Genomic DNA, 25,144 nt, shown 5'->3' with positions numbered 1-25,144 from the left:
CTTGCATGATCATGTGATCAGACAGGTAATAACCAATAAGGAAAAATTCCATTAAAACCAGTCAAACAAACTTTGACCCGTGTTAAGTCGTGCCTACGGCACACATATTTTCTTTTTTGTTCTTGAAAGGCTGCTTTTTAATTGAAGTACAGGTTTAACTACAATAAAATACGTCAAACTACATATTTGCATTCAAAATCTGTTAGAAATTTTAGCTTTTATGTGCTTCTGCATAGTTTGATGGCAGATGTGAAATGTAAGATTTGCAGCTTTAGAATGAGTCAAAAGATCTCTGAACTCATAATATATCATAATGTACAGTATACTGTAAAATCCCTTTCTTAAAGCAGGCACCACAAGTTATCTGTCCATAGATTTATCATCCAGAAAACCCTGTGTGCCACTCTGAAACTAGCTTCACTTTGTTACTGGAGTCTGGCTTTCTGGAGATCAGCAATCGCTAATTGGGATAAAGGGGGAATAAGGCAGATATGAAAGAGGGGAAATCCAAATGAAAACATCTTTAGTGGCTGCAAAATGTTGGGCCCTGGAGAGAAATAACTGCCACAGAGATTTCTCCCACATTTTTTAAGGCTCAGTTCACACTGATGCGGCTCAAATTGATGTGATTTCACAGTGCGATTTGTGTTCTGACAGGTGCGAATTTAATGCGGGGACTGGGGATAGCACCCACACAGGACCCTTTTTTCAACCGGATTAAAATCACACCGCATCTATGTGAATGACCATCATAGAAAACAATGTATTTTCAGATAAAATGCAAATCTATGAATTTGATTTTGTGATTTGACTTTGGGAGCACCTTCTGACTTCATCCCGATGTGTTCTCCCCCACCCCACTTTTTCCTTTTTGTGTGGGGTGAGATATGCCTTGTGTCAACGCAGTCTTGATTAATAGAGAAACTTTTTTGCGGAAATGGTGATATACGGGACCCATACGTCAGTGGTTATTTGTGTCCACATGGATGAGTGTATGCGTATTACATATCCGAGAGATAGATAATTTCATAGGGCAGAAGACAGATTAAGACAGCATTTACTAGTATACTTTCTCTTTTTCTGTTAAGGATTTAACATTTAATGTGGCCAATAGATGGGAGGAGAGACAGATGTACCCCAATTTCGTTATACCAGTTGGTGTTGATTAGGGTTGCACCGATACCAAGCATTTGCACGAGTACTTGTACTCGTGCAAATGCTCTGATGCCTAATCTGATTCCTGGGAAGTCAGGTGCGGTGGTGGGGGCCGTTACAAGCACTGATCTCCCTGTATAGATTTTAGTAAAGCAGCTGACAGCCGCGTCTCCTCCTCTCCCTACCGCGGCTTTCAGCTGCTTTATTGAAATCTATACAGGGAAATTGGTGTTTGTAACTCCCCCCACCGCTGCACCGATCGTCCCCGACTGTCCCGTGTCCTCCTCCGCTCCCCCTCCGTGTCCTCCTCCGCTCTCGCTTCGTGTCCTCCTCCGCTCCCCCTCCGTGTCCTCCTCCGCTCCCCCTCCGTGTCCTCCTCCGCTCCCCCTCCTCGTCCTCCTCCGCTCCCACTCTGTGTCCTCCTCTGGTCTCCCCTGCCCCAGATCTGTCAGGATGGAGAGCGGAAGAAGGAGCCGGTAAATATGTAATTTACCGGATCCTTCCTTTTCTGAATTATTATTATTATTATACAGGATTTATATAGCGCCAACAGTTTGCGCAGAGCTTAACAAAATAAAGGCAGACATTAGTTACATGCACAGAGTCAGTGATTACTGACTATCCATTCATAACTGAGCATTGTAAACTGTGTTTACGATGCTTCAATTTATGAATGGAGAGGAGCCGCTCTCTCCTGTCCATTCATCTTTAGTGCACTATATACGAACGTTTTTTCATATATAGTGGCATTGACCTCACCCTATAGGTATACCTGTTATGGTCATTTATATACCTTTTATGACCTATTGTAATAAAGGTTACGTTTTAGTTAAGTGGCCTTTTGGTACATAGGGACTCGCACCCCAGTCTAGTTCTAGTTCATTTTTGCAACAGTTAAGTTATCACTATCACAGGCTTTTGTATATATGGAATCTATGAATTTCGCATCGCATTAGATTTGCATCAGTTCAATAATAACAGGGGTCTGTCTTTACTTGTTTAATTTTTGCAGTGTACTTGTACAATTTGTTGTAAAAACAAGACTGCAAAGAGAGGCATGTTAAAAGACGTCCATATGCTCCTAGCTTAACTTTCATGTTTAATTTAAACCGATGCAACTACTGTATATATTTGGCCATATTGGTTATATCCTGGGTAAAGATCTTTATGTAATTTCAGATCTTTCACAGTTCCCTGGGATCCTTGCTCTGTTATGCAAATGCCAGTTCTAGTACCTTACATCAAGCACAGGGCGCCTCCTTCCTGCATCTCACTTTGCTCACTATGGTGAACAGTATCAAGGAGATGTGCATTTTGGAAGCGGGTGGGTTTAAGCACAACTTGCAATGTGCACTCTGCAAAGTATTTGCCAATATATGTGTGCACCTACAGGTACACATTATGGAAAAATCTGAAGCAAAATTCAGTACGGGGCACGATCGTTCGATATTCGTATAGTGTTTACACAGCTTTCGACATACGATTCTGAATTTGCAAACAAAAATTTCCGAAGGGACAAAATCCTGCATTTTTCTCATATGTGAACAAAACGATTTTTGTTTAATGTGTACTGTTTTCGTACAAGAAATATCAGATACGAAATGCTGAGCATGATTAGAAACATCAAAAAAAATAAAAAAAACCCTTTGTCGTACATTATTTCTCTCCTCATTTCCGACTTTTTTGGGAAGGATCAAAGAAAACTGGCTGATCGTTCACCCGATTTTCTTAAAGTGTGTACCCGCCTTTAGTCATATGTGCAATTTAGAGGGTTTAGTCTGACAAAAGGTTTACTTTAAATTTACCAGTTTCATAATAGAAAACAAGCTAAGGCTAATTTACCCAGAATTAGAAGACATTCACTCTGTTATTTTGTTAATGCCTAAATTTAATAGTTTTCTAGTAAAAAGCATTTTAAAGTACATGATAGATAATGAAACAAATGTTACAATATGATATTATCCTTTGGCCTTAGGATTTTTGAAGTGACAAGCACTGCCTTCTGAATACATCTTCACCGCTTTTCTAGTTTTTTGAACTTTGCTTCTGCAGGAAAAAGAAAGATACATTGATGATCAAGTAATAAATGCTCTGGGGTAGATTTACAAAGGTGCGCACAAAGCCGATTTTCCCACAGTTCCCATTGGCAACTGCAATAGATGAACAATCACAATTGTGCAATAAAATCAGTTGAATACAGATACTGTACACATATTCATCTAAATCTTCCTGGGTGATTTTTAGCACTAATCAGATGACGCAGTCCTGAAACCACTCATATTATGTGCCTGATATCTTATCTATCAGTAATATACTAGCCAAACATGTGAAAGACTAGCTACATGCTAGATATTCAAAATGTGCTATGCTCTTAGTACCAGATTAGTATCTGCTATAAACACTTCTCTGCTTTTTGCAGGGTTTATGAAACATTCAGGCTGGGTTTACACTATCTTTGCATGTGACTCACAGCAGGGGTCCGGTGCATCCCTGTTCACCGTTTCAGGTCCGATTTCAGCTCGAATTTTTGGCCAAATTTGGACCTGAAACCGACCAAAAGACGCACAGGACCCCTGTGCAAATTCCCACCGGAGCCGCTTCGGAGATATGTGAACCGGCTCCATAGAGAGCTGGTCAAAACCTACTGCTATTGCGAATTGGATGCGGGGGAACCCGCATCCAATTCGCAACAGTGTGAACCCAGCCTAAAGAATGTGGGGGCTTCTACATTAGTGTATGTCAAACCTAATGATACACTTCTTAACTGCTCTCTTTTGGTCTGCATGGGCATGCTACATTAGTATATCGGAAAATGTTATCAGCCCTGCCAAGTTCTCCTCCGTGGGCTAGACATCTTACACTGTCATGGAGAAGATTAAATGGGGAGGTTTTCTATAGTCTATAGTCATAACATTACAAAATATTTTACAGCGCACACATACAAGAATGACATTTCCTGCAGGGCTAGTTAAAAACACCTGAACACCTGAACATATTCAAAAAATACGGGGGTTTGGTCACACTATATGGTCATATAGTGCTAAGCCCACTTACTGCGACAAAGTACCCCGAATGTACTTGTATATAGTCATAACATGCCTCCTGCCCTAGGATAACAATGCTGCCATTCGGAGATGGTACAATGAGCAAGCATAGCCACCCTTGGACAGGAAGCGTGTTACTATTTGGATCACCAGGTTAAAAAAAAAAAGGTTAAAAAGCCTGAACAAAAAAATAAATAAATAAAAAAAGAAGAAGAAAAAAAGAAGAAGAAGAAAAACGAATGCAGCTACCACATCTACGGAGTAGTGAATTTAAATAGAATACATTTGTTCTAGCCTAATCCTAACTCAAACAAATAACACTAATAAATAGTAGATACAGTGGGGACGGAAAGTATTCAGACCCCATTACATTTTTCACTCTTTGTTATATTGCAGCCATTTGCTAAAATCTTTTAAGTTCATTTTTTTTCCTCATTAATGTACACACAGCACCCCATATTGACAGAAAAACACAGAATTGTTGACATTTTTGCAGATTTATTAAGAAAGAAAAACTGAAATATCACATGGTCCTAAGTATTCAGACCCTTTGCTGTGACACTCATATATTTAACTCAGGTGTTGTCCATTTAATCTGATCATCCTTGAGATGGTACTACACCTTCATTTGAGTTCAGCTGTGTTTGATTATACTGATTGGACTGGATTAGGAAAGCCACACACCTGTCTATATAAGACTTTACAGCTCACAGTGCAAATGAGAACCATGAGGTCAAAGGAACTGCCTGAAGAGCTCAGAGACAGCATTGTAGCAAGGCACAGATCTGGCCAAGGTTACAAAAAAATTTCTGCTGCACTTAAGGTTCCTAAGAGCACAGTGGCCTCCATAATCCTTAAATGGAAGACGTTTGGGACGACCAGAACCCTTCCTAGAGCTGGCTGCCCGGCCAAACTGAGCTATCGGGGGAGAAGAGCCTTGGTGAGAGAGGTAAAGAAGAACCCAAAGATCACTGTGGCTGAGCTCCAGAGATGTAGTCGGGAGATTGGAGAAAGTTGTAGAAAGTCAACCATCACTGCAGCCCTCCACCAGTCGGGCTTTATGGCAGGGTGGCCTCTCAGTGCAAGACATATGAAAGCCTGCATGGAGTTTGCTAAAAAAACACCTGAAGGACTCCAAGATGGTGAGAAATAAGATTCTTTAGTCTGATGAGAGCAAGATAGAACTTTTTGGCCTTAATTCTAAGCGGTGGTGTGTGGAGAAAACCAGGCACTGCTCATCACCTGTCCAATATAGTCCCAACAGTGAAACATGGTGGTGGCAGCATCATGCTGTAGGGGTGTTTTTTAGCTGCAGGGACAGGACGACTGGTTGCAATCGAGGGAAAGATGAATGTGGCCAAGTACAGGGATAGCCTGGACGAAAACCTTCTCCAGAGTGCTCAGGACCTCAGACTGGGCCGAAGGTTTACCTTCCAACAAGACAATGACTCTAAGCACACAACTAAAATAACGAAGGAGTGGCTTCACAACAACTCCGTGACTGTTCTTGAATGGCCCAGCCAGAGCCTTGACTTGAACCCAATTGAGCATCTCTGGAGAGACCGAAAAATGGCTGTCCACCAACTTTTACCATCCAACCTGACAGAACTGGAGAGGATCTTCAAGGAGGAATGCCAGAGTATCCCCAAATCCAGGTGTGAAAAACTTGTTGCGTCTTTCCCAAAAAGACTCATGGCTGTATTAGATCAAAAAGGTGCTTCTACTAAATACTGAGCAAAGGGTCTGAATACTTAGGACCATGTGATATTTCAGTTTTTCTTTTTTAATAAATCTGCAAAAATGTAAACAATTCTGTGTTTTTCTGTCAATATGGGGTGCTGTGTGTACATTAATGAGGAAAAAAAATGAACTTAAAATGATTTTAGGAAATGGCTGCAATATAACAAAGAGTGAAAAATGTAAGGGGGTCTGAATACTTTCCGTCCCCACTGTAAATCAACAGATAAATTAAAAAAAATGTGCATACATCAACATTCCATGCAATAAAGACAGATATAATCTTTTTCACACACAATTTTTATTTGGTGAACGTTGGGTAGCTCGCAAGATTTTTCTCTTTTGCATTACTAATAATAGTACCCTTTGTTTCAGCCTGATCTAACTTTGTCACCTAAACTTAAAGGAAATATCTTCCCTAGCTTAAAGTGTTTGTTAAGGTAAAAAAAAAATGTTTCTATAGTTCCCTCTGATATATAACAGTAAGCTCCGCAGTGCATGTCATTTATAAAAATATGAGGTATAATAGCTCACTTCAGAGTGCCGCTCGACGCTCAGCCGAATGGCCGCTGGTCTCCTCTCCAGATGTGATAGCTGCAGGGAGAGGTGCCGGGAAACCCCCGCTAACGTCAGCCGAGCAGAGGAGAGGAGGGGAGGAGACCGGAGGGCAGTCACGTGAGCTATTGAAGTAAGCTATTATATTGCATATTTTTATAAATGACATGCACTGCGGAGCTTAGTGTTCTATATCAGAGGGAACTATAGAAAATAAAGACTCATTTTTTTTAGAGCAGGAAGGGAGGATCGGGGGAGCCGACACTCGGAGGGGGGGTGGACAGAGGGAGACACAGACACAGGAGAGCAGGCTGCGATTGAGGGAAGACACGTACTGATGACTCCGGTGTCAGGGCTCAGCAGCCCTGATAGATCGGAGTCAACACAGAGAGGGGATGGTAGAAACTGGCAGGATCAGCAAGGTATTTCAGGTGAAACAGGGGCCCAATTACACAGCACAAGCACTGTGCTGTATAACATGCGTTAAGAGAACAGGATTTAATTTTTTTTTTGGGTTAACAAACACTTTAAGGAAAAACTGTAAAGTCAAAAATATGCTGCCCTTACTGGCTTGTTGCCCTTAGGGTCTGTGTCTGTCATCCTCATTCTGGTTTTGCATCTAGTGAGTCACTGACCTGGAAAATACTCGCAGGAAGAGAATTCACACTTTTCTACCTGCATGCTTTTTCCAGTCCAGTGATTCACTACATAGTGAATCCAGGATCACAATGACAGCCCTATAAGCCAGCAATTTCAATCAAGAAGCTGCAACTGGATACCCCGTGACTGAGGACAATAAGGGGGGATGGGTTAAACTGGCCATAGATGGTTTGAATCTTGATCGATCGACTTGGATACAATCAGCAAGTCAGATTTATCGCATTAGATTATTGCCAGTGGCTATAGATGCTAGTAATAATCATTGTGTTCCCCCCGCTGGAAGGAAGTTCTGCCTATGTAAACAAGGCAGAGCTCTATTCTGTCAGCGGGGATCTGATGGGGATTTTTTTTCACTGCAATGCAGGGAATAAAATCCATCAGATCCCTTAGTAAAAACAGCACACATAGTACACAAAAACACTGGCTAGGCACACATTTGATCGCCCAAGAGGTATTAAACACTTCCCTGCCAGTGTCATTGGTACAGTGACAGTGCATATTTTTAGCACTGATCACCGTTTTAGTGTCAGTGATTCCCACAAAGTATCAGACAGTCTGCTTCAATATTGCAGTCCGGCTATAAGTCGCTGATCGCCGCCATTACTAGTATAAAAAAAAATTGGATTGTTTTACTAAAAATATGTAGCAGAATACATATTGGCCTAAATTTATGAAGAAATTTCATTTTTAATTTTTTTTTCATTGGATATGTTTTTTTTTTTTAAATGTCGGTCTTTTATGATAGATAGATAGATAGATAGATAGATAGATAGATAGATAGATAGATTTGGGTACTGTGTTGCATGACCGCGCAATGGTAAATTAAAGTAACAGTGCCGTACGGCAAAAAAATGGCCTGGTCATGAAGGAGGGTAAATCTTCCGGAGTTTCAGTGGTTAAAGTGTACGTGACACCTTCTGACTTTAATCTAATGACCATCGTCAGAGAGAGAAAAAGTGATGGGTGGGGGTGATAGCAGCAAGAAATCCATTGACACACCCAATTTATTAACTGCCATAGCCAGACTAAATATTTAAGCACAGTATGAACTAACACTAGTTATAAAAACGACTCCACCGTTGCATAAAAAAAAAAAAAAAAAAAAAAAAAAAAAAAAAGGAAATATTGGTTATTTCATCCTAGAGCATTCAATTATCTAAAGGAGTGTAACTTTATCCCTAAGTCTGACCTGAATTCATATATGGAGTTTATTTTTGATGTAGATTATTATCCTGGACCTATTCTCCTTTTACTTTTTTGCCTTCTTAATTTACGTTTTAAGTTTACATGGACGCAAATATCTAACCAACTTGATGACCAATCCATGCCTACAATTTTAACCCATTAGGGGTAGGTGGACCAGGATATCAAGTGTTATATAAATACACATTTTGTATTACTGCAACTATTCCTATTATTATTGACTAAAGTTAATGACAATTTGGTTTTGTTACCTAATAATTTTCAATAACAATTATTGATTATTAAAAAAAAAAAAAAAAGTGATGGGTGCTCCATTAGAGAACATCAGATGAGTCTAAATCTTCTAATGAATTATCTTCACTTTAAAAGAGATTTCCTCTTGCTTCCTGTTAAGTACCGAGGACAAAAAGTAAAGGTAAAACGTCCTTAACGGGACAGTGGCAGCAAAAAATTAACAAACAGAGGTTTTAACCCTTCACTGCTCTATCCAAAAGTAAAAAAGAAATGTTTTTGCTATACATACACTTTAAAAAAAAGGAGCACACAGGAGGCAATATCCTTTTCTTCTAGCATTACTTGTGTATTTGTATTTGATAGGATCTGTTTTTTGTATATCTGTGTGTTGACAGAGTAGGCACGTTTTGTCAGAATAAGTTATCCACTGTACTTTGCACATTGTACTATACTTTATTCCCAGCATAAGCCTTACTTTTCCTATCTTGCTCTCAAGAGAATTCCTTTTTCCAGTCAGTAGTATCAACAACTTATTTTTAAGGGAACCAACTGGTGTAAATAATCTTCCACAACAAGATTTAAATAAATTGGACTCATTATAAAGAATCCCCAAAAATGCCCACTTCTAGTTGAGTTAGTTGTCTTCTACATTATACCTAATCGTTTTGAATATGCATCAAGCTTATAAGCTGCATTTTCCAAAGATGCTACTTGTTCTTCTATCTGGTTTATCTGTTCAAGGTATGGCTGAAGGCTTGCATCTGTAAAACAAGGTGAAAACTATAAATTAATGGGACAAGACAACAAATAAAAAGGCAGCTGAACAGGATTTGTCACTAAAAAACAAAAAGAAATCACGCTTTATAAAGCTGTGTAGTCACATGAATGGGAGAATATACACATACAGATTTCACCAAGTCAAATACAATAACAGAGGGACTATATTGTAATGCTTTTGCACAAGAGGATGTTGATGGTGCCTGGTGGGTGATGTTAAGATTGCCGCATTCAAGAAAGCCCCCCCATTTACCAGATGAAGAGGATGTCCATTGAGGGCTGTCAACAGTTTACTCAAAGAATAAATCCTTATGGACTTTAAAGCTTAGTACACACAGGTCGAATGTCAGGCGGCATTGGCCGGTTCAAAAGAAACCGGACGACATTTGGCCTGTGTGTACGGCAGTTGGTTCGACAGAAGCCAGCTGTTTGGCCATCTTCTGTCAATGGGGCATGACAAAAAAAGGTCTGCCGATCGGCTCCCGATCAGCGTTCTCAGCCAATGGCTCAGAGCACTGACCGGAGTGTTCTGGCGGGGGGCCACCCCCTGTCAGAACACAATAGCACAGCAGGGGAGATCGCTGTACTAACAACGGTTAGTTCAGCGGCTCCATCTTGGCTGTCAGTTTGTTTTTCGTTCAGCCCTGCTGGGTTGAATGAAAAAAAAAAAAAAGTAGTAGTGTGTACTAGGCTTGAAGAGGATGTCTGAGAAAATGTTTCCCTTTCCCAACTCTCCCTTTTGAGCGTTTGTATTTCAATAAAGCTTGAGGCTTGTAAACTCTTTCCCCCTCCCTTATCCCTCCCTCCCCACCCTTATCATACTTGAGGCTTATTGAAGGATTGTGTGGTTTTGTTGTGGCGCCATGTAGGATGTGTGGAGCAGGGGTCCAACTCAGGCACTGCATGTCTGACATTGCTGCTAGGTATTTTGGTTGTGTCTTAGGGGCCACATAATGCTTATGGGGCAAAGAAGCATCATGCATAATGTGATGGCATAGGAAACATCTTGCTCTGCGTTGCACATTAGTCATCATACCACTGAGTGAATGTCATTTATTTGAGTGAATATATTGTATTGAGGTATATACATGTGTTGCTTCGCAGTACAGCATAGAATGCACTCTAATAAAGTATTTGATTTTATACATTATATATATTTCAACAAAAAACAACATAACCAAGGTGGCACACTGATGCTTTTTAAGAGAAAGATTAACTGATTTGATATTCCACTCATATCTATGTGTTCGGTAATGCCTTTTAGTTGATTTTCTCGAGGTAGAAAAGAAAATAAAAAACGAAAACTGGTTGGAAAAGTTTTGATCGGTTGTGACATGTGAGGTATATGAAACATTTTTTCAGATTTCTTCTATTACTGCGCAGGCAAAAAAAAAAAAAAAAAATGGGAATGATTGTAATTCTGATCAAAATTAAAAATGAATTGAGAAAGAAAAAAATACACATATGGTAAAGTGAGAGAAAATCAGCATTTTAAAGTTTTTCGGCCATATTTACTTTTGCACTCCTGTGACCCAGAGTCGACTGACACCTGGCTATTGCCCACTATCAGCTGATGTAGCCAAGCTGCTCCAGGCTCTAGAAGGATCCTGACAATAGTGTCGGGATCCACGTATCCACCTGATTGACCAGCTGTGCCCGCCTCCCTCCTCAGCCCAGCGCTCCAGTGAGCGCTAGAGGAGCAGCGCGGTGAGCAGTGACTAAGAGTCACTGCTCTCCACTCTGGGCAGACCGAGAATTGAGCGATCGGCAGTCATGTGATCGCTCAGTTCTCAGGCTTAGAGCTAACAGGGGACAGCTGCAGCATCACATCGATGCTGCAGCATAGAGGGGCGTATGTGTGTTTTTTTTTTTACAAATCCTAAACTTCTTTAAATATGTAAAAAACATAAATAAATATTTTAAATAGTGTATTTGTAGTCCTTTACATTATAGAAACAAAACTAAATTAGCATTTTTAGCACAGCTTTTGAAGATGTTTCTTGGGTGAACCATCTTACGCTTGCATTAGACCGGCCATACACGGATCAAATCTCGGCCAGTTCACCATGGCCGGCCTTACTTTTCAACTAAGTGCTCCATTTATAGAGCTAAGCAGCTATCTATAGTATATCTCAATGCAATTGAAGAATGCTTTCTGACTGCCAATACCACAGCAGATGTTTCTTCAGATTAGGCAACCCGTCAGATTTTGTGACGGAAGTGACATTCTGTCACGCCCATCTTGCAACACCCTGCACTCAGGATACAGTAAGAAGGCGGCAACATCTCTTTTACACCCATCGGAGTCTTGCATTTCACACTTATTTTTAACAGTAAAATGAGCTTATATATTGAAATACAGTATTTTGAAATCCGTCTGACTGTTTTGATGTTGAATTTTAAAAGTAACGGTGTTCTGTCAGATTAGCAAACCTGTGACATCAACAGGCTTGCCGCTGCTTTTAAAATTCAACATCAAAACAGTCAGACGGATTTTAAAATGTATTTTAATATATAAGCTGAGTTTACTGTTAAAAATAACAGTGTGAAATGCGAGACTCCGGTGGGTGTAAAAAAGATGTCTGCTTGCCGCCTTCTCACTGTATCCTTACTGAGGCCGAGTGCAGGGTGTAGCAAGATGGCCACGACGGAACGTCACTTTCGTTACAAAATAGGACGGGTCACCGAATCTGATGAAACAGGCAAATATCCACCAGCTTCTACATGTGGGTCGGTTGCAGCACCTGTGTAATTACCTTTTTATTCATCACAACACAATTTACCTTTCTCACTTAGGTAAGAGTCTGGTTTGTCGTATTTGGAAGTGTACTTACATTTTTTGTTCAGATCCTTGAGATTCCTGCTGATATTTGCAGCAATGTCCTTCATCTCCATATACTTCAGACATGTGAGCTTATTCATATTCTCAAGAAGTTTGTAGTCTTCACTGGTGGCTGAAAGATGATTTCTATGTATTAAATAAGTTGGGTCATGGCACCTTAAACAATGAATCATGTTGATGTGATGAATCATGGTGGAAAGTTAAAGCAACTTTAACTTGAAAGTTAAAGCAACCTTATTGTTGGACTGAAAAAGTTAAAATGACACTAAACAATATCCTAATTTTCCAAACATAATCCATACACATCCCTTACTTAACCACTTCCTGACCAGACCATTTTTTGCGATACAGCACTGCGTCTCTTTAACTGTCAATTGCGTGGTCGTGCGACGCTGTATCCAAACAAAATTGTTTCACACAAAAATAGAGCTTTCTTTTGGTGATATTTGATCACCTCTTCGGTTTTTAATTTTTGCCCTATAAACAAGCAAAAAAAAAAAAAAAAAAAAAAAAAATATTATATATATCTTCATCACTTTAGGCCAATATGTATTCTTCTACGTATAAAAAAAATAGATAAATATTCGCAATAAGCGTATATATAGACTGATTTGCGCAAAAGTTATAGCGTCTACAAAATAGAGGATATATTTATGGCATTTTTATTATAATTTTTTTTCTTACTAGTAATGGCGATGATCAGCGATTTTTAGCGGGACTCCGACATTGCGGCAGACAGATCGGACACTTTTGACACTTTTTTGGGACCATTGACATTTATACAGGGATCAGTGCTATAAAAAGGCACTGATTACTGCATAAATGTCACTGGCAGGGGAGGGGTTAACACTAGGGGGCGATCAAGGTGTTAAGTGTGTCCTAGGGAGGCGTTTCTAACTGTGGGGGCAGTTTACTGACAGGGACAGGGAGAAAGAGGGAGAGGTAGAGAGATTGGTTAAAGCTTGTAGAAGGTGTTTTCATTCCACTCTGACTATCCTTTGAGGCTACAGGACCCCTGACCCTCTCTCTGGACAGTGCCGATTGGCCCTGTGCTGATCATATGCACTCTCCCAAGAAAAAAAAAAAAAAACTTCTCCAGCAATACACACCAAACTGAGCATGTGCAGTAAATCCAAAGACTCTGTCTTTTCAGGAGATGGATTGGGGACAGTGGAAGAAGGGGAGGATCAGAGAAGACAGGATTAAACAGCCTTTTTACGCAATGCGGTACATTAAATGAAGCAAATCCTCAAACAATCCATGTTAATTCCAGTTTGTGAGGCAACAAAACAAAAAATGCCAAGGGGGGTGAATACTTTTGCAAGGCACTGTAGATGCCCAATACAAACTTTTTGCTAAAGCAGTTTGGCTACATGGTGTGCTTATTCTATATATTCAAAACTATTTTCTTAGAAGGCCTACATTTTTTTAATTCCAGAGTCACTTTAGGCTCCTTTCACAAGAGTGGACTAATCGGGACTGCCAGTCCTTTTTTCAGGTGGACCCGACTGGACTATGCATTGTTCTCTATGGGGAGGCAGATGTAAACAGACATGTGTCTGTTTACCTGTCTGCATACGATCCGGTCTACCAAAAACAGATGTATAGGGATCTGTTCCCCATCTGTCTAGCAGATCAGATCGGATGAAAGTCGGATGGAAACAGACAGTCCTTTTCCAGCCAACCCCCCCTATAGAGAACAGTGGGCTGTGTATGTGTCCGCTATGCATCAGCAGACACAGACCTCTCATCCACCTGCATAGCAAGGATCAGCAGACAAATCCCCCACTGAGCAGTCAGATTCGTTTTAAGGAGTCCACCCCGTGTGAAAAGGGCCTTCGTTTATAGCAAACCAGAGCTTTGCCCATGCAGGCCAACACCAATGGTTTGCAATAACATTGTCTTTCCCAACTGCAAATACTCTATTCAGCTGAAAGGAGTGAACCTGGTAGTTTGGGGATTGATTAGCATGTGCCTCATTTATGTTTCTGCCATGTAACAGTGCAGGTACAGTGCTGGTCACTAAGGCCCCCAGTGAATTCACAGGGACAGGGAGTGTCCACAGTCCTGTGTGGGATCTAACTTGAAGTTTACACGCAATGTGTTTTTGCTCTCAAAATTTTAATAGAACATCAGGTGTCCAAAAGGAAGGGCAGCAATTACGTGAACCTTTTGCCTTGCACAGTACAGGATCATTAAAAAAAAAAATAAATGTATATACACATAAAAGACTACTAGTAGGCACTTTTTTTTTCATTCAGCAGAAGCAATCAAAGTACACACTCTCACGGCCTAAACAAACACTCCATTTTGTTTAGAGTCAGGATGTGCCTGTGAGCCTATGGGTTGATTTACTAAAACTGGAGAGTGCAAAATCTAGTGCAGCTGTGCATGGTAGCGATATCAGCTTCAGCTTGCTCAATTAAGCTTTGACAAAAAAATCCTGGAAGCTGATTGGTTTCTATGCAGAGCTGCACCGGATTTGCACTCTCCAGTTTTAGGCCTGATTCACACCTATGCATTTTTAATGCTTTTTGCATTTTGCAGATTTGCACTACAGTCTATTAAACATGGTTAGCTATGGAACACGTTCTGTAGTGCAAATCTGCAAAATGCAAAAAGCACTAAAAATGCATAGGTGTGAATCAGGCCTTAGTAAATCAACCCCTATGTTATCTGAAATGTTACCATTGAGAAGTAAATGTTCATGGAATCATTATCTTGCAGGACAGTGGCTTAGCGATTAGCACTACTGCCTTCCAGCACTGGGGTCCTCGGTTCAATTCACATCCAGGACTGGGTGAGTCTGCATGCTCTCCCTGTGTTTTCTTTTGGTAATCCAGTGTCCTCCCATAAAAAATAGACATGCTTGTAGTTTAATTGGCTCCTGTCTAAATTAGCCCTAGCAACGTGGGGGAGAAAGTGCTAGGATACATTTTCTTACCAAACCTATTAGCTCACTCATGGCAAAGCAGCACTATGGGCTTGACACATGCATTAAAGGGGACAGCAATTTCACTTGAGATTGCATCTTTTTATTATTGCATATTATGCATGAAATATGTGCCAAACTTCTAGGGGACAGCATTTAATCAAAATGAGAATGTGATTTAGTCCCTTTACAAAACTACACAAGACAACTAAATACATGTCATTACCAGGGACAACATTATTCAGCCATGTCTGAGCGCTTCCAATGCATCTCATTCTGTGTCTAGGAAAGCACTTTTTTAACCACTATCCTATCCTGTGAGAAAGAATCCCAAAGAGCAGGGCTGCTGGGTTACTAGTATTAATGAGTCTCAATCATACTCCAAATCTCATCTATCTGGAGAAGGACTAAAGCCTAGTACATGCGATGAGATAATAATAATAATAATAAATTATTATTATTAATAATCGTCCGTTTTTTTCTCCATGCCAGTCTCCATATCGAAAATAAATAGGTTACTAAAGTATGAAAATTCTCATATGACAAAATAAAAAAATTTGGAAGTGATGTAATGTGTATTTGTATTGTATTTTTGGTTGAAAACTGTACTGATTAAACAATGATGTACTGATTAAATCAGGTTTGTTCCTTCGGATAATTTCGGACCAAAGCTGTGTACTAATGATCAGATTATCGTATGATCGCCTTGGAAGCGGTATTTTTTGTACGATTTTCTGATCGTGTGTACTAGGCTAAAGACAGTCTCCAAGAATCAGATGTCTAAAGGTACTTTCCCACTAGGGCGGTGCCGGCGTTATCGGTAAAGCACCAATAGTTTAGTGACGCTTTACTGCTGTTATAGCGGCACTTTTCAGCCCTAGCGGGGCACATTTAACCCCCGCTAGAGGCCGAAGAAAGTTAAAAGCGCCCGTGTTGCGGCGCTGCCGAATCGCTTTGCAGGAGCTTCAGCAGCTCTGCCCATTCATTTCAATAGGCAGGGCATATACACCGCTCCCGCGCCGCCCCAAAGATGTTGCTTGCAGGACTTTTTTTCCCCATCCTGCAAGCGCACCGCACTCGGGCTTCCACACTTGGGAGGCATGAGAGACGCTTTTCAGGCGCTATTTTTAGCGCTAAAACACATGAAAAGCACCCCTGTGTGAAAAGGGGTCTAACATCTAGCGCTCTTTTGACAGAGAATGTTTTTTTTTTTTTTTTTTTTACACTATTTGAAAAGCGATTTAAATTTGAATGATCTTTTCTAAAGCCACATTACACCACATTGTAAATGGTCTGTGGTGGGAGTATCGCCAAGGCAGCAAAACTTCCTTAACCCTTAGCAGTTCCATCTTGGTAGGACTTTTCAAGTAGTAATTTTCTAGCAATACTTCTTAAAAAGAGCTTCAACTTCTCAGACAAAATAAACTTCTCACCTCCCTCACCCTGGTTAAAACCCATATTTGCATGAAAATAAGCTCCCCTTCCACTGAAAACAAATAAAAAATCAGAAGAACATTTTGCAAGACAAAAGTTCCACCACGAGGGGCACCTTTTATGGCCTGATAACTTTCAAAAGAGGTGTTAGATCTGAACATTGATTGCAGTTATAGGGCCATGTAGGTTTTCCCTCGGGGGGGGGGGCGGTGAAAAACATAGGGCAACCATTGGAAATGCTTGAACTTGGTGTAAGACTAAGAATTTCACTGTTTGAAAACGGTCAATAGATAACAGCCAAGAACAAAAATAAAGAAAATGTGTTCAATTGACAAGGAGTTGTGCATGCTGTATGCCTGCATCACTCTAAGCTGAGCAAATGCTTCTAATTAACAAAAAGAGGAAGTAATTAATCTGCTCCCTGTTTTTTGCAGTGTCTGTGACAGACATTGCAGAACAGTACACCTGGGGCTGCATTCTGCGGATTCCTGCCTGCCTCCTTGCTCAGATGAGTTTGGGAGGCAAGAAGGGTGGTGTTAATCGTACAGGCTCTGCTTGTACAGGGTAATCACTGCACGGGAGAGAAAAGATTACCGCTCCAGGTGGGAGTGTCCTCGGGGTGGAAGCAGCAGGTGCAGGCTAAGCATGTAGCAGTGAAGGAGGCTCTGGACAGCCGCACTCCAATATAAATGCCTTTATTGTATAAATTAACAAAAGTTCAAACAACAACAGGGTACAGGATAAATTAACGAATGCGTTTCACACTCTAAATAGTGCTTAGTCATAGCTACACAACCACAAAGTTTTGCCACAAATATATACTAGTGTAACAAGAATCGTGTGATCAATTAGAATTAGAATTGATTGCTATTTAACTAATTAACTTAAAGGGGTTGTAAAGGTAAAAATTTTTTCACCTTAATGCATTCTATGCATTAAGGTGAAAAAACTTCTGACAGAACCGCCGCCCCCAGCCCCCCCGTTTTACTTACCTGACGCCTCGAAAGTCAGCTTCGCGTTCCCGACATCTGTTCCTCCGCTCACCCTGGCCGCTGATTGGCTGCAGTGGATGGATTGAAAGCAGCGCAGCCATTGGCTCGCGCTGCTGTCAATCACATCCGATGACGCGGCGCGCCGGGGGGCGGGGCCGAGTGATACAGCGAGCGGCTATAGCCGCCGGCTGTATCACGGGAGCGCGCCCGCAAGCACTCACCACCGTGCGAGGGAGCTCGCATTAAGGTGGTGAATGCTTGCGGGGAGGAGCTGAAACAGCCGCCGAGGGACCCCAGAAGACCAGGTTCGGGGCCACTCTGTGCAGAACGAGCTGCACAGTGAAGGTAAGTATAACATGTTTGTTATTTAAAAAAAAAAAAAAAAACACCTTTACAAACACTTTAATTTAATCAAACAAATGTGATGTAGAAAAAAAAAAAAAAAAAAAGAAGAGGCACACATATATCCAGGAGAAAAACACGGAAAATGCCATGCGTTTATATAACAAAAGATTAAATCTTGTTTTAACAAATCGAAAAGTCAAAAAAATGTAATTTTATAACCACAACTCCTGGATAAGTGAGCATATATGGTATTTTCAAAATATTTACTAATATATTATATATATATATATATATATATATATATATATATATATATATATATATATATATATATATATATATATATATATATAAAAAGAAACCTAAAGTGCATTTGTGTGTGGGAAATAAATATACGTGCGTAGGTAGTAATAAACATCAGAAACACACTACCTTCTTTCCATATTATATATATGTGTGTGTGTGTATGTAAAGGAAAGAAGGTAGAAACCTCACTTGGGAGAATACCACAGAACAATGGGCAGCACAGTGGTGTAGTGGTTAGCACTTTCACCTAGCAGCAAAAAGGGTCACTGGTTCAAATCCCGACCACGATACCATCTGCCTGGAGTTTGCATGTTCTCCCTGAGCCTGCATGTGTTTCCTCCGGGTACTCCGGTTTCCTCCCGCACTCTAAAGACATGCTAGTAGGTTAATCAGATCCTGTCTAAATATGTATATGCATGAATGTGAGTTAGGGACCTTAGGTTGTAAAGCTCCTTGAGGGTAGGGACTGATGTGAATGTACAATGTACATGTAAAGTGCTGCGTAAATTGACGGCGCTATACAAGTACCTGAAATAAATAAACAAAAAAAAGCCCTGTAAACATATGTACATGAAAATTGATGAAAGGACTATAAAATATTATAACATCAAAAATTAAAATGAAACAAAATATCTATATCATTTTTTAAAGTACTATACATGCTCATTTATCCAGGAGTTGGGGTTATATAAATTGAATTTTTTTGACTTTTCTATTTGTTTACATCTTGTTTTATCTTTTGTTATATACACACATGGCATTTTTCCGTGTTTTTCTCCTGGATATATGTGTGCCTCTCTTTTTTCTACATCACATTTGTTTCCTATTGAACTAATTAACTTTTTTTAACCACTTGACGACCGGCTCACGCCGATATACGCCAGCAAAGTGGCACGGGTGCGCAAAACAACGTACCATACGTTGCTGTGTCATCCGCAGCTAGCGGGCGCGCACACGTGCCCGCAGACTCAGTGTCCGCCGGTGGCCCGTGATCACGGCACGGAGAGACAGAACGTGGAGATGCCTATGTAAACAAGGCATTTCCCTGTTCTGCCTAGCAACATGACAGGGATCTACTGCTCCCAGTGATCAGGAGCAGTGATCTCTGTCATGTTCTAGTGAGCCCGTCCCCCCCCCCAAGTTAGAACACGTCCAGGGAACACAGTTAACCTCTTGATCGCCCCCTAGTGTTTAATCCCCTTCCCTGCCAGTGAGATTTACATAGTAATCAGTGCATTTTTATAGCACTGATCGCTGTAAAAATGCCAATGGTCCGATATATATATATATATACACACACACACACACACACACACACACACGCATACAGTGCCTTGAAAAAAGAAAAAGTATTCATACCCCTTGACATTTTCCACATTTTGTCATGTTACAACCAAAGTCGGAAACTTATTTTATTGGGATTTTATGTGATAGACCAACACGAAGTGGCACAGAATTGTGAAGTTGAAGGAAAATGATAAATGATTTTCAAAATTTGTTTACATATAAAATACCTGAAAAGTGTGGCATGCATTTGTATTCAGCCCCCTTTACTCTGTCACCCCTAATTAAAATCTAGTGGAACCAATTGCCTTCAGAAGTCACCTAATTTATAAATAGAGTCCCACCTGTGTGTAATTTAACCGCTTCAGCCCCAAAAGATTTTACCCCCTTCCTGACCAGAGCACTTTTTACAATTTGGCACTGCGTCACTTTAACTGACAATTGTGCGGTCGTACGACGCTATACCCAAACAAAAGTTGCGTCCTTTTTTTCCCCACAAATAGAGCTTTATTTTGGTGGTATTTGATCACCTCTGCAGGTGAAAACAAAAAAATAGCGACAATTTTGAAAAAAACAAAAACAAAAAAAAACTAAGATTGTTTACTTTTTGCTATAATAAATAGATTTATGGCATTTTTATTATTATTATTTTTTTTTTACTAGTAATGGCAGTGATCTGCGATTTTTTTTGGGACTGCGACATTGTGGTGGGCAGATTGGACACTTAATAAATTTTTGGGACCACTGACATTGATACAGCGATCAGGGCTATAAAAATGCACTGATTACTATGTAAATGTCACTGGCAGGGAAGGGGTTAACACTAGGGGGCGATCAAGGGGTTAAATGTGTTCCCAGCGATATGGGGATAGGACTGACTGGGGGAGGAGACATATTGTTCCTACTTAGTTCTCCCCGAACAGAACAGGGATTTGTGTGTTTATACACAGAAATCACTGTGCTGGCGTGCGCCTCCTAGTGGCTCCTAAAGGGTATGACATACCCATACGGAGTTACGCCCGGCGATGCCATTTTGCCGCAGTATATAGACGTGAGCCGGTCAGGAACTGGTTAATCTCAGTATAAATACAGCTGTTCTGTGAAGCCCTCAGGAGGTTTGTTAGAGAACCTTAAGCTGGCCATACATTATACAATTTTCTCATTCAATTTTCTTTAGATTTACCCTCAACAATGTGGTGCAAGAGCCCGTCTGTTTGCATACAAATTGAAAATGTTCAGGGTTGACTTCATGTTATATGGTTTTGGTAAATCTGTTACCTTGTACCCTTGCCCTGCAGCCTGATCCCATCCACCTTCTCCCTGTCCTGTTTGATCCTTGCCCAATCTTCTGATCTCCCATTGATGACCCTGGCCTGGCTACGTTTATGATTCTGGTATTCCCCATCTATTGTATATACCTGTTTGATTGTTATTTGTGGGTCTCTGTCTGGTAGTTGGATCGTTGTGCACGGTGTTACATTGAAGGTGTTTGTATCTATATTAACTTACCTAAAATTACATTACTTCACTCTACATGCGTTTGGTTCTCTCTGTTGCTGTCCACGCAGTTCTGGTCACACCTGTTCATGAAAGAATACCAAGGCCATCCCTGACCAGAAGTGGCAGCACAGAGGAACCATTGCGGTTTTGTTGCTTTTTGCTAAAATGCAGTCAGAAATAATAGTTTATCTTGCCTCACTGGTAACGGAGCTAGCCTCGTCCAGTACTCCAGAGGGCAGGGATGATCCTCCCCCTTCAGTGTTAATCAGGTCGTGTCTCTAGTGTGGCTTTTGGAGGATGACTTTACATACTTCTTTGAACATTACTCAGCTTGTTCCCAACAGGTGCTAATGGAGTGTGTTAACTCTGTACAGTCCCTTATCAGACAGGCAGAATGTAAACTGCAGTTTGTTCAACCATTACTCCAAGCATGGTCTGATATATTACATTCAGTCTCAGCTAGCCCACAACAAACCATTTCTGCTACCAGACACCTGCCTGCCCAAATGTCTTTTCCTCCATCACCCATAGCAACCTCTGTCAGCCCAATACAGTATACTCTGCTTCCCACCAAATATCAATACCCTGTTTCTACTGGCTGCACCTATCCTGCCTTTAATCGGCCTGCCTCTTCTCTGCTGCCTACAACAACCCCACAGGAACTTCCTCTAGCCACTGTCCCCTCTTCCTTGCCGTATTCCAGCTAGGACTGAAACAACTAATCGATCAATCGACAACTAATCGATTACGAAAATAATCGATTACTATTTTCATAATCGATTAATCAACCAGTAACATAATGGGGTTAATAAAAGCCAAAAATATCCCTTTATAGTACAAAAAGAGCAAATAATCTCTACTGTAAATATTACTTTCACTGTTGCACAGTAAAAAAACGAAGGGCTAATTTTTTTTTTTTTTAACTCCACTATGTTACTAAATGTCTTAGGCCTGGTTCCCACCCATGTGTTTTTTGGTGCTTTTTGCAGAAATACACTACAGTTCATTTAACGTTTACATCTATGCTTTTTTCAGCTGCTGTGTATTTGGAAAGGGTCAGGGACCTTTTTCAATGCAAAACGGTGCTTTTTTGGTTCAATATACTTTAATGGAGAAGCTGCAGAAAAGCATGTAATGTTACAGTTCTGTTTAAAAATCTGCAAAACAGTCTAAAACTTTTTTTTTTCTTTAAATAAAAAAATTTGATCTGATGAGATTTACCAGATTCAACTTCTAATAGTATATAGAGTATATCTCTTCTGTCTTTTATTCTCAGAGTGGATTAAAGATTTGATTGCCTAACCATATAGTTGGTTATTTATATTTACTCCTGCGTATAGAGATATTTAGGAATAAATTGCCTTTTTTTTAACTTTACGTATTAACTAAATTATACACCACACTTTTTTTTTAAAGGTTATTAACCGATTAATCGAAACACTAATCGGCCAACTAATCGATTATGAAAATAATCGTTAGTTGCAGCCCTAATTCCAGCCCTTCTCCCCAGTCTGCTTCACCCCTTACCTACAGTCCCGCAGTCACCTACAGAACTTCAGTGGCTAAGCCAAAGAAAAAACTGAAGTTTTTTCCGACCCATACAATCCTGCCATTAACCCAACCTGCCTCCACACCAGCCAATCTGCTCCAGCCAGCTTCCGCACTGGCCGACCTGCTCCAGTCTACCTCCATAACCAATGGGGTCAAGTTAGTCTCTGATGGTACTGAACCTAAAGACCCACCTAACCCTGCCAACTTCCTGCCTGCTGTCCAGCCTGACGTTCCGGTGCCCATGTTCCAGCCTGATGTTCCAGGGCCAGTGTCCCAGCCTGTGGAGCCAGTGCCCGCTACCCGGCCTGTGGAGCCAGTGCCCGCTACCCGGCCTGTGGAGCCAGTGCCCGCTACCTGACCTGCTAAACCGGTGTCCGTCACCTGGCCTGTTGAGCTAGTACCCGTCATCTGGCTTGCTGAGCTGGTGCTCATTACCCAGCCTACTGGGCCGGTGCCAATTAACCAGCCTGTTGGGCCGGTGCCCGTTCACCAGCCTGTTGGGCCGGTGCTCACTGCCCAGCCTGTTTCAAAGCCTGCCACCCAGCCAGATGACCCAGAACCTGCTGCCCAGCCAGATGTGCCTCTGTCCGCTGCCCAGCTTGATGTGCCTCTGTCCGCTGCCCAGCCTGATGTGCCCACTGCCCAGCTTGATGTGCCCACTGCCCAGCTTGATGTGCTACTACCTGCTGCCCGGCTTGACGTGCCTGTGCCCGCTGCCCGGCTTGACGTGCCTGTGCCCGCTGCGCAATTTGATGTGCCTGTGCCCGCTGCGCAGCTTGATGTGCCTGTGCCCGCTGCCCAGCTTGACGTGCCTGTGCCCGCTGCCCAGCTTGACGTGCCTGTGCCCGCTGCCCAGCTTAATGCCATGGACCTTTTACATGCCCAGCTTGGTGTGCCTCTGCCCGTTGCCCGGCTTGATGCGTGGATTTTTTTCATGTTCAGTTTGATATGCCTCTGCCTACTGCCCGGCTTGATGCCATGGAATTTTTTCAGCAGCTGCTAGTTGGAGCATCCGGACGCCCCCCCATTTGAGAGTGGGTACTGTCAGAAAGGGTTTCACCTGCTGGTGGCACTGTCAGACCTTTGGCTTGCAGTACTGGTGTCCACCAGCGGGTGTCTGCTGGCAGTCTGGAACTGTCAGGAAAGGTTTCACCTGCTGGTGGCACTGTCTGATCCTTGGACCGCAGTACTGGTGTCCACAAGCAGGTGTCTCCCGGCAGTGTGGAGCTGACATTATCTCCTGCGATCAGGCGTCACCTGAGGCTGATTGCAGGAGATGTGTATTAATACCCGGCAAGCACTCACACACTTGCCTTGGTATTGTCCTTGAGCCCTGACCTGTACCTGTGATCCTCTGAATCTGAATCTTGAACCTGAACCTGTCCCTCCTGTGACCCTGTTACCTTGTACCCTTGCCCTGCAGCCTGATCCCATCCACCTTCTCCCTGTCCTGTTTGCTTCTTGCCCCTATCTGCCGATCTCCCGTTGATGACCCTGGTCTGGCTAAGTTTACGATTCTGGTATTCCCCATCTATTGTATATACCTGTTTGATTGTTGTTATTTGTGGGTCTGTGTCTGGTAGTTGGATTGTTGTGCACTGTGTTATATTGGAGGTGTTTGTATCTATATTCATTTACTTTAATAAATTACATTACTTCACTTTACATGCGTTTGGTTCCCTCTGTTGCTGTCCACGCAGTTCTGGTCACACTTGTTCATGACAGTATGGCACAACTGCAAACCTACCAAGACATGGCCGTCCACCTAAACTGACAGGCCGGGCAAGGAGAGCATTAATCAGAGAACCCGCCATGATGCCCATGGTAACTCTGGAAAAGCTGCAGAGATCCACAGCTTAATTGGGAGAATCAGTCCACAGGACAACTATTAGTCATGCACTCCACAAATATGGTCTTTATGGACGAGTAGCAAGAAGAAAGCCATTGTCAAAAGAAAGCCATAAGAAATCCTGTTTGCAGTTTGCAAAAAATAATGGGGGGGGGGGGGGAGGGGGGGGGGGGGACACAGCAAATGTGTGGAAGAAGGTGCTCTGCTCAGATGAGACCAAAATTGAACTTTTTGGCCTAAAAGCAAAACGCAATGTGTGGCAGAAAGCTAACACTGCACATCACCCTGAACACACCATCCCCACTGTGAAACATGGTGGTGGCAGCATCATGCTGTGGGGAAGATTTTCTTCAGCAGGGACAGAGAAGCTGGCCAGAGTTGATGGGAAGATGGATGGAGTCAAATACAGGGCAATCTTAGAAAAAAACCTGTTAGAGTCTGCAAAAGACTTGAGACTGGAACGAAGGTTCATCTTCCAGCAGGACAGCAACCCTAAACATACAGCCAGAGCTACAATGGAATGGTTTGGATCAAAGCATATTCATGTGTTAGAATGGCTTAAAGTCCAGACCTAAATCAAATTGAGAATCTGTTGCAAAACTTGAAAATTGCTGTTCACAGACGCTCTCCATCCAATCTGACAGAGCTTGAGTTATTTTGCAAAGAATGGGCAAAACTTTCACTCTCTAGATGTGCAAAGCTGGTAGAGACATCCCCAAAAAGACTTGCAGCTGTAATTGCAGC

General features: G+C 41.6%; 1 protein-coding gene across 5 annotated transcripts in view; it reads right to left on the bottom strand.

Moving 5' to 3' along the window:
• Positions 1–3,022: 3,022 nt before the first annotated feature.
• Positions 3,023–25,144, bottom strand: part of BLOC1S2 (biogenesis of lysosomal organelles complex 1 subunit 2) — a 39,102-nt gene continuing 16,980 nt past the window's right edge. For all 5 annotated transcript variants that reach the window (XM_073596455.1, XM_073596454.1, XM_073596457.1 and 2 more), the window contains exons 4-6: positions 12,200–12,319; positions 9,245–9,349; positions 3,023–3,201 (exon numbers count right to left, since the gene is read on the bottom strand). In XM_073596455.1, coding sequence (XP_073452556.1) covers positions 3,170–3,201; positions 9,245–9,349; positions 12,200–12,319 — 257 coding nt within the window. In that variant the 3' untranslated portion in view covers positions 3,023–3,169. The remainder of the gene's footprint in view (positions 3,202–9,244; positions 9,350–12,199; positions 12,320–25,144) is intronic.

The sequence above is a fragment of the Aquarana catesbeiana genome, linkage group LG08, assembly GCF_042186555.1.
Source record: "Aquarana catesbeiana isolate 2022-GZ linkage group LG08, ASM4218655v1, whole genome shotgun sequence".
Classification (NCBI taxonomy): Eukaryota; Metazoa; Chordata; class Amphibia; order Anura; family Ranidae; genus Aquarana; species Aquarana catesbeiana.
This window is presented reverse-complemented; position numbering and strand designations above follow the sequence as displayed.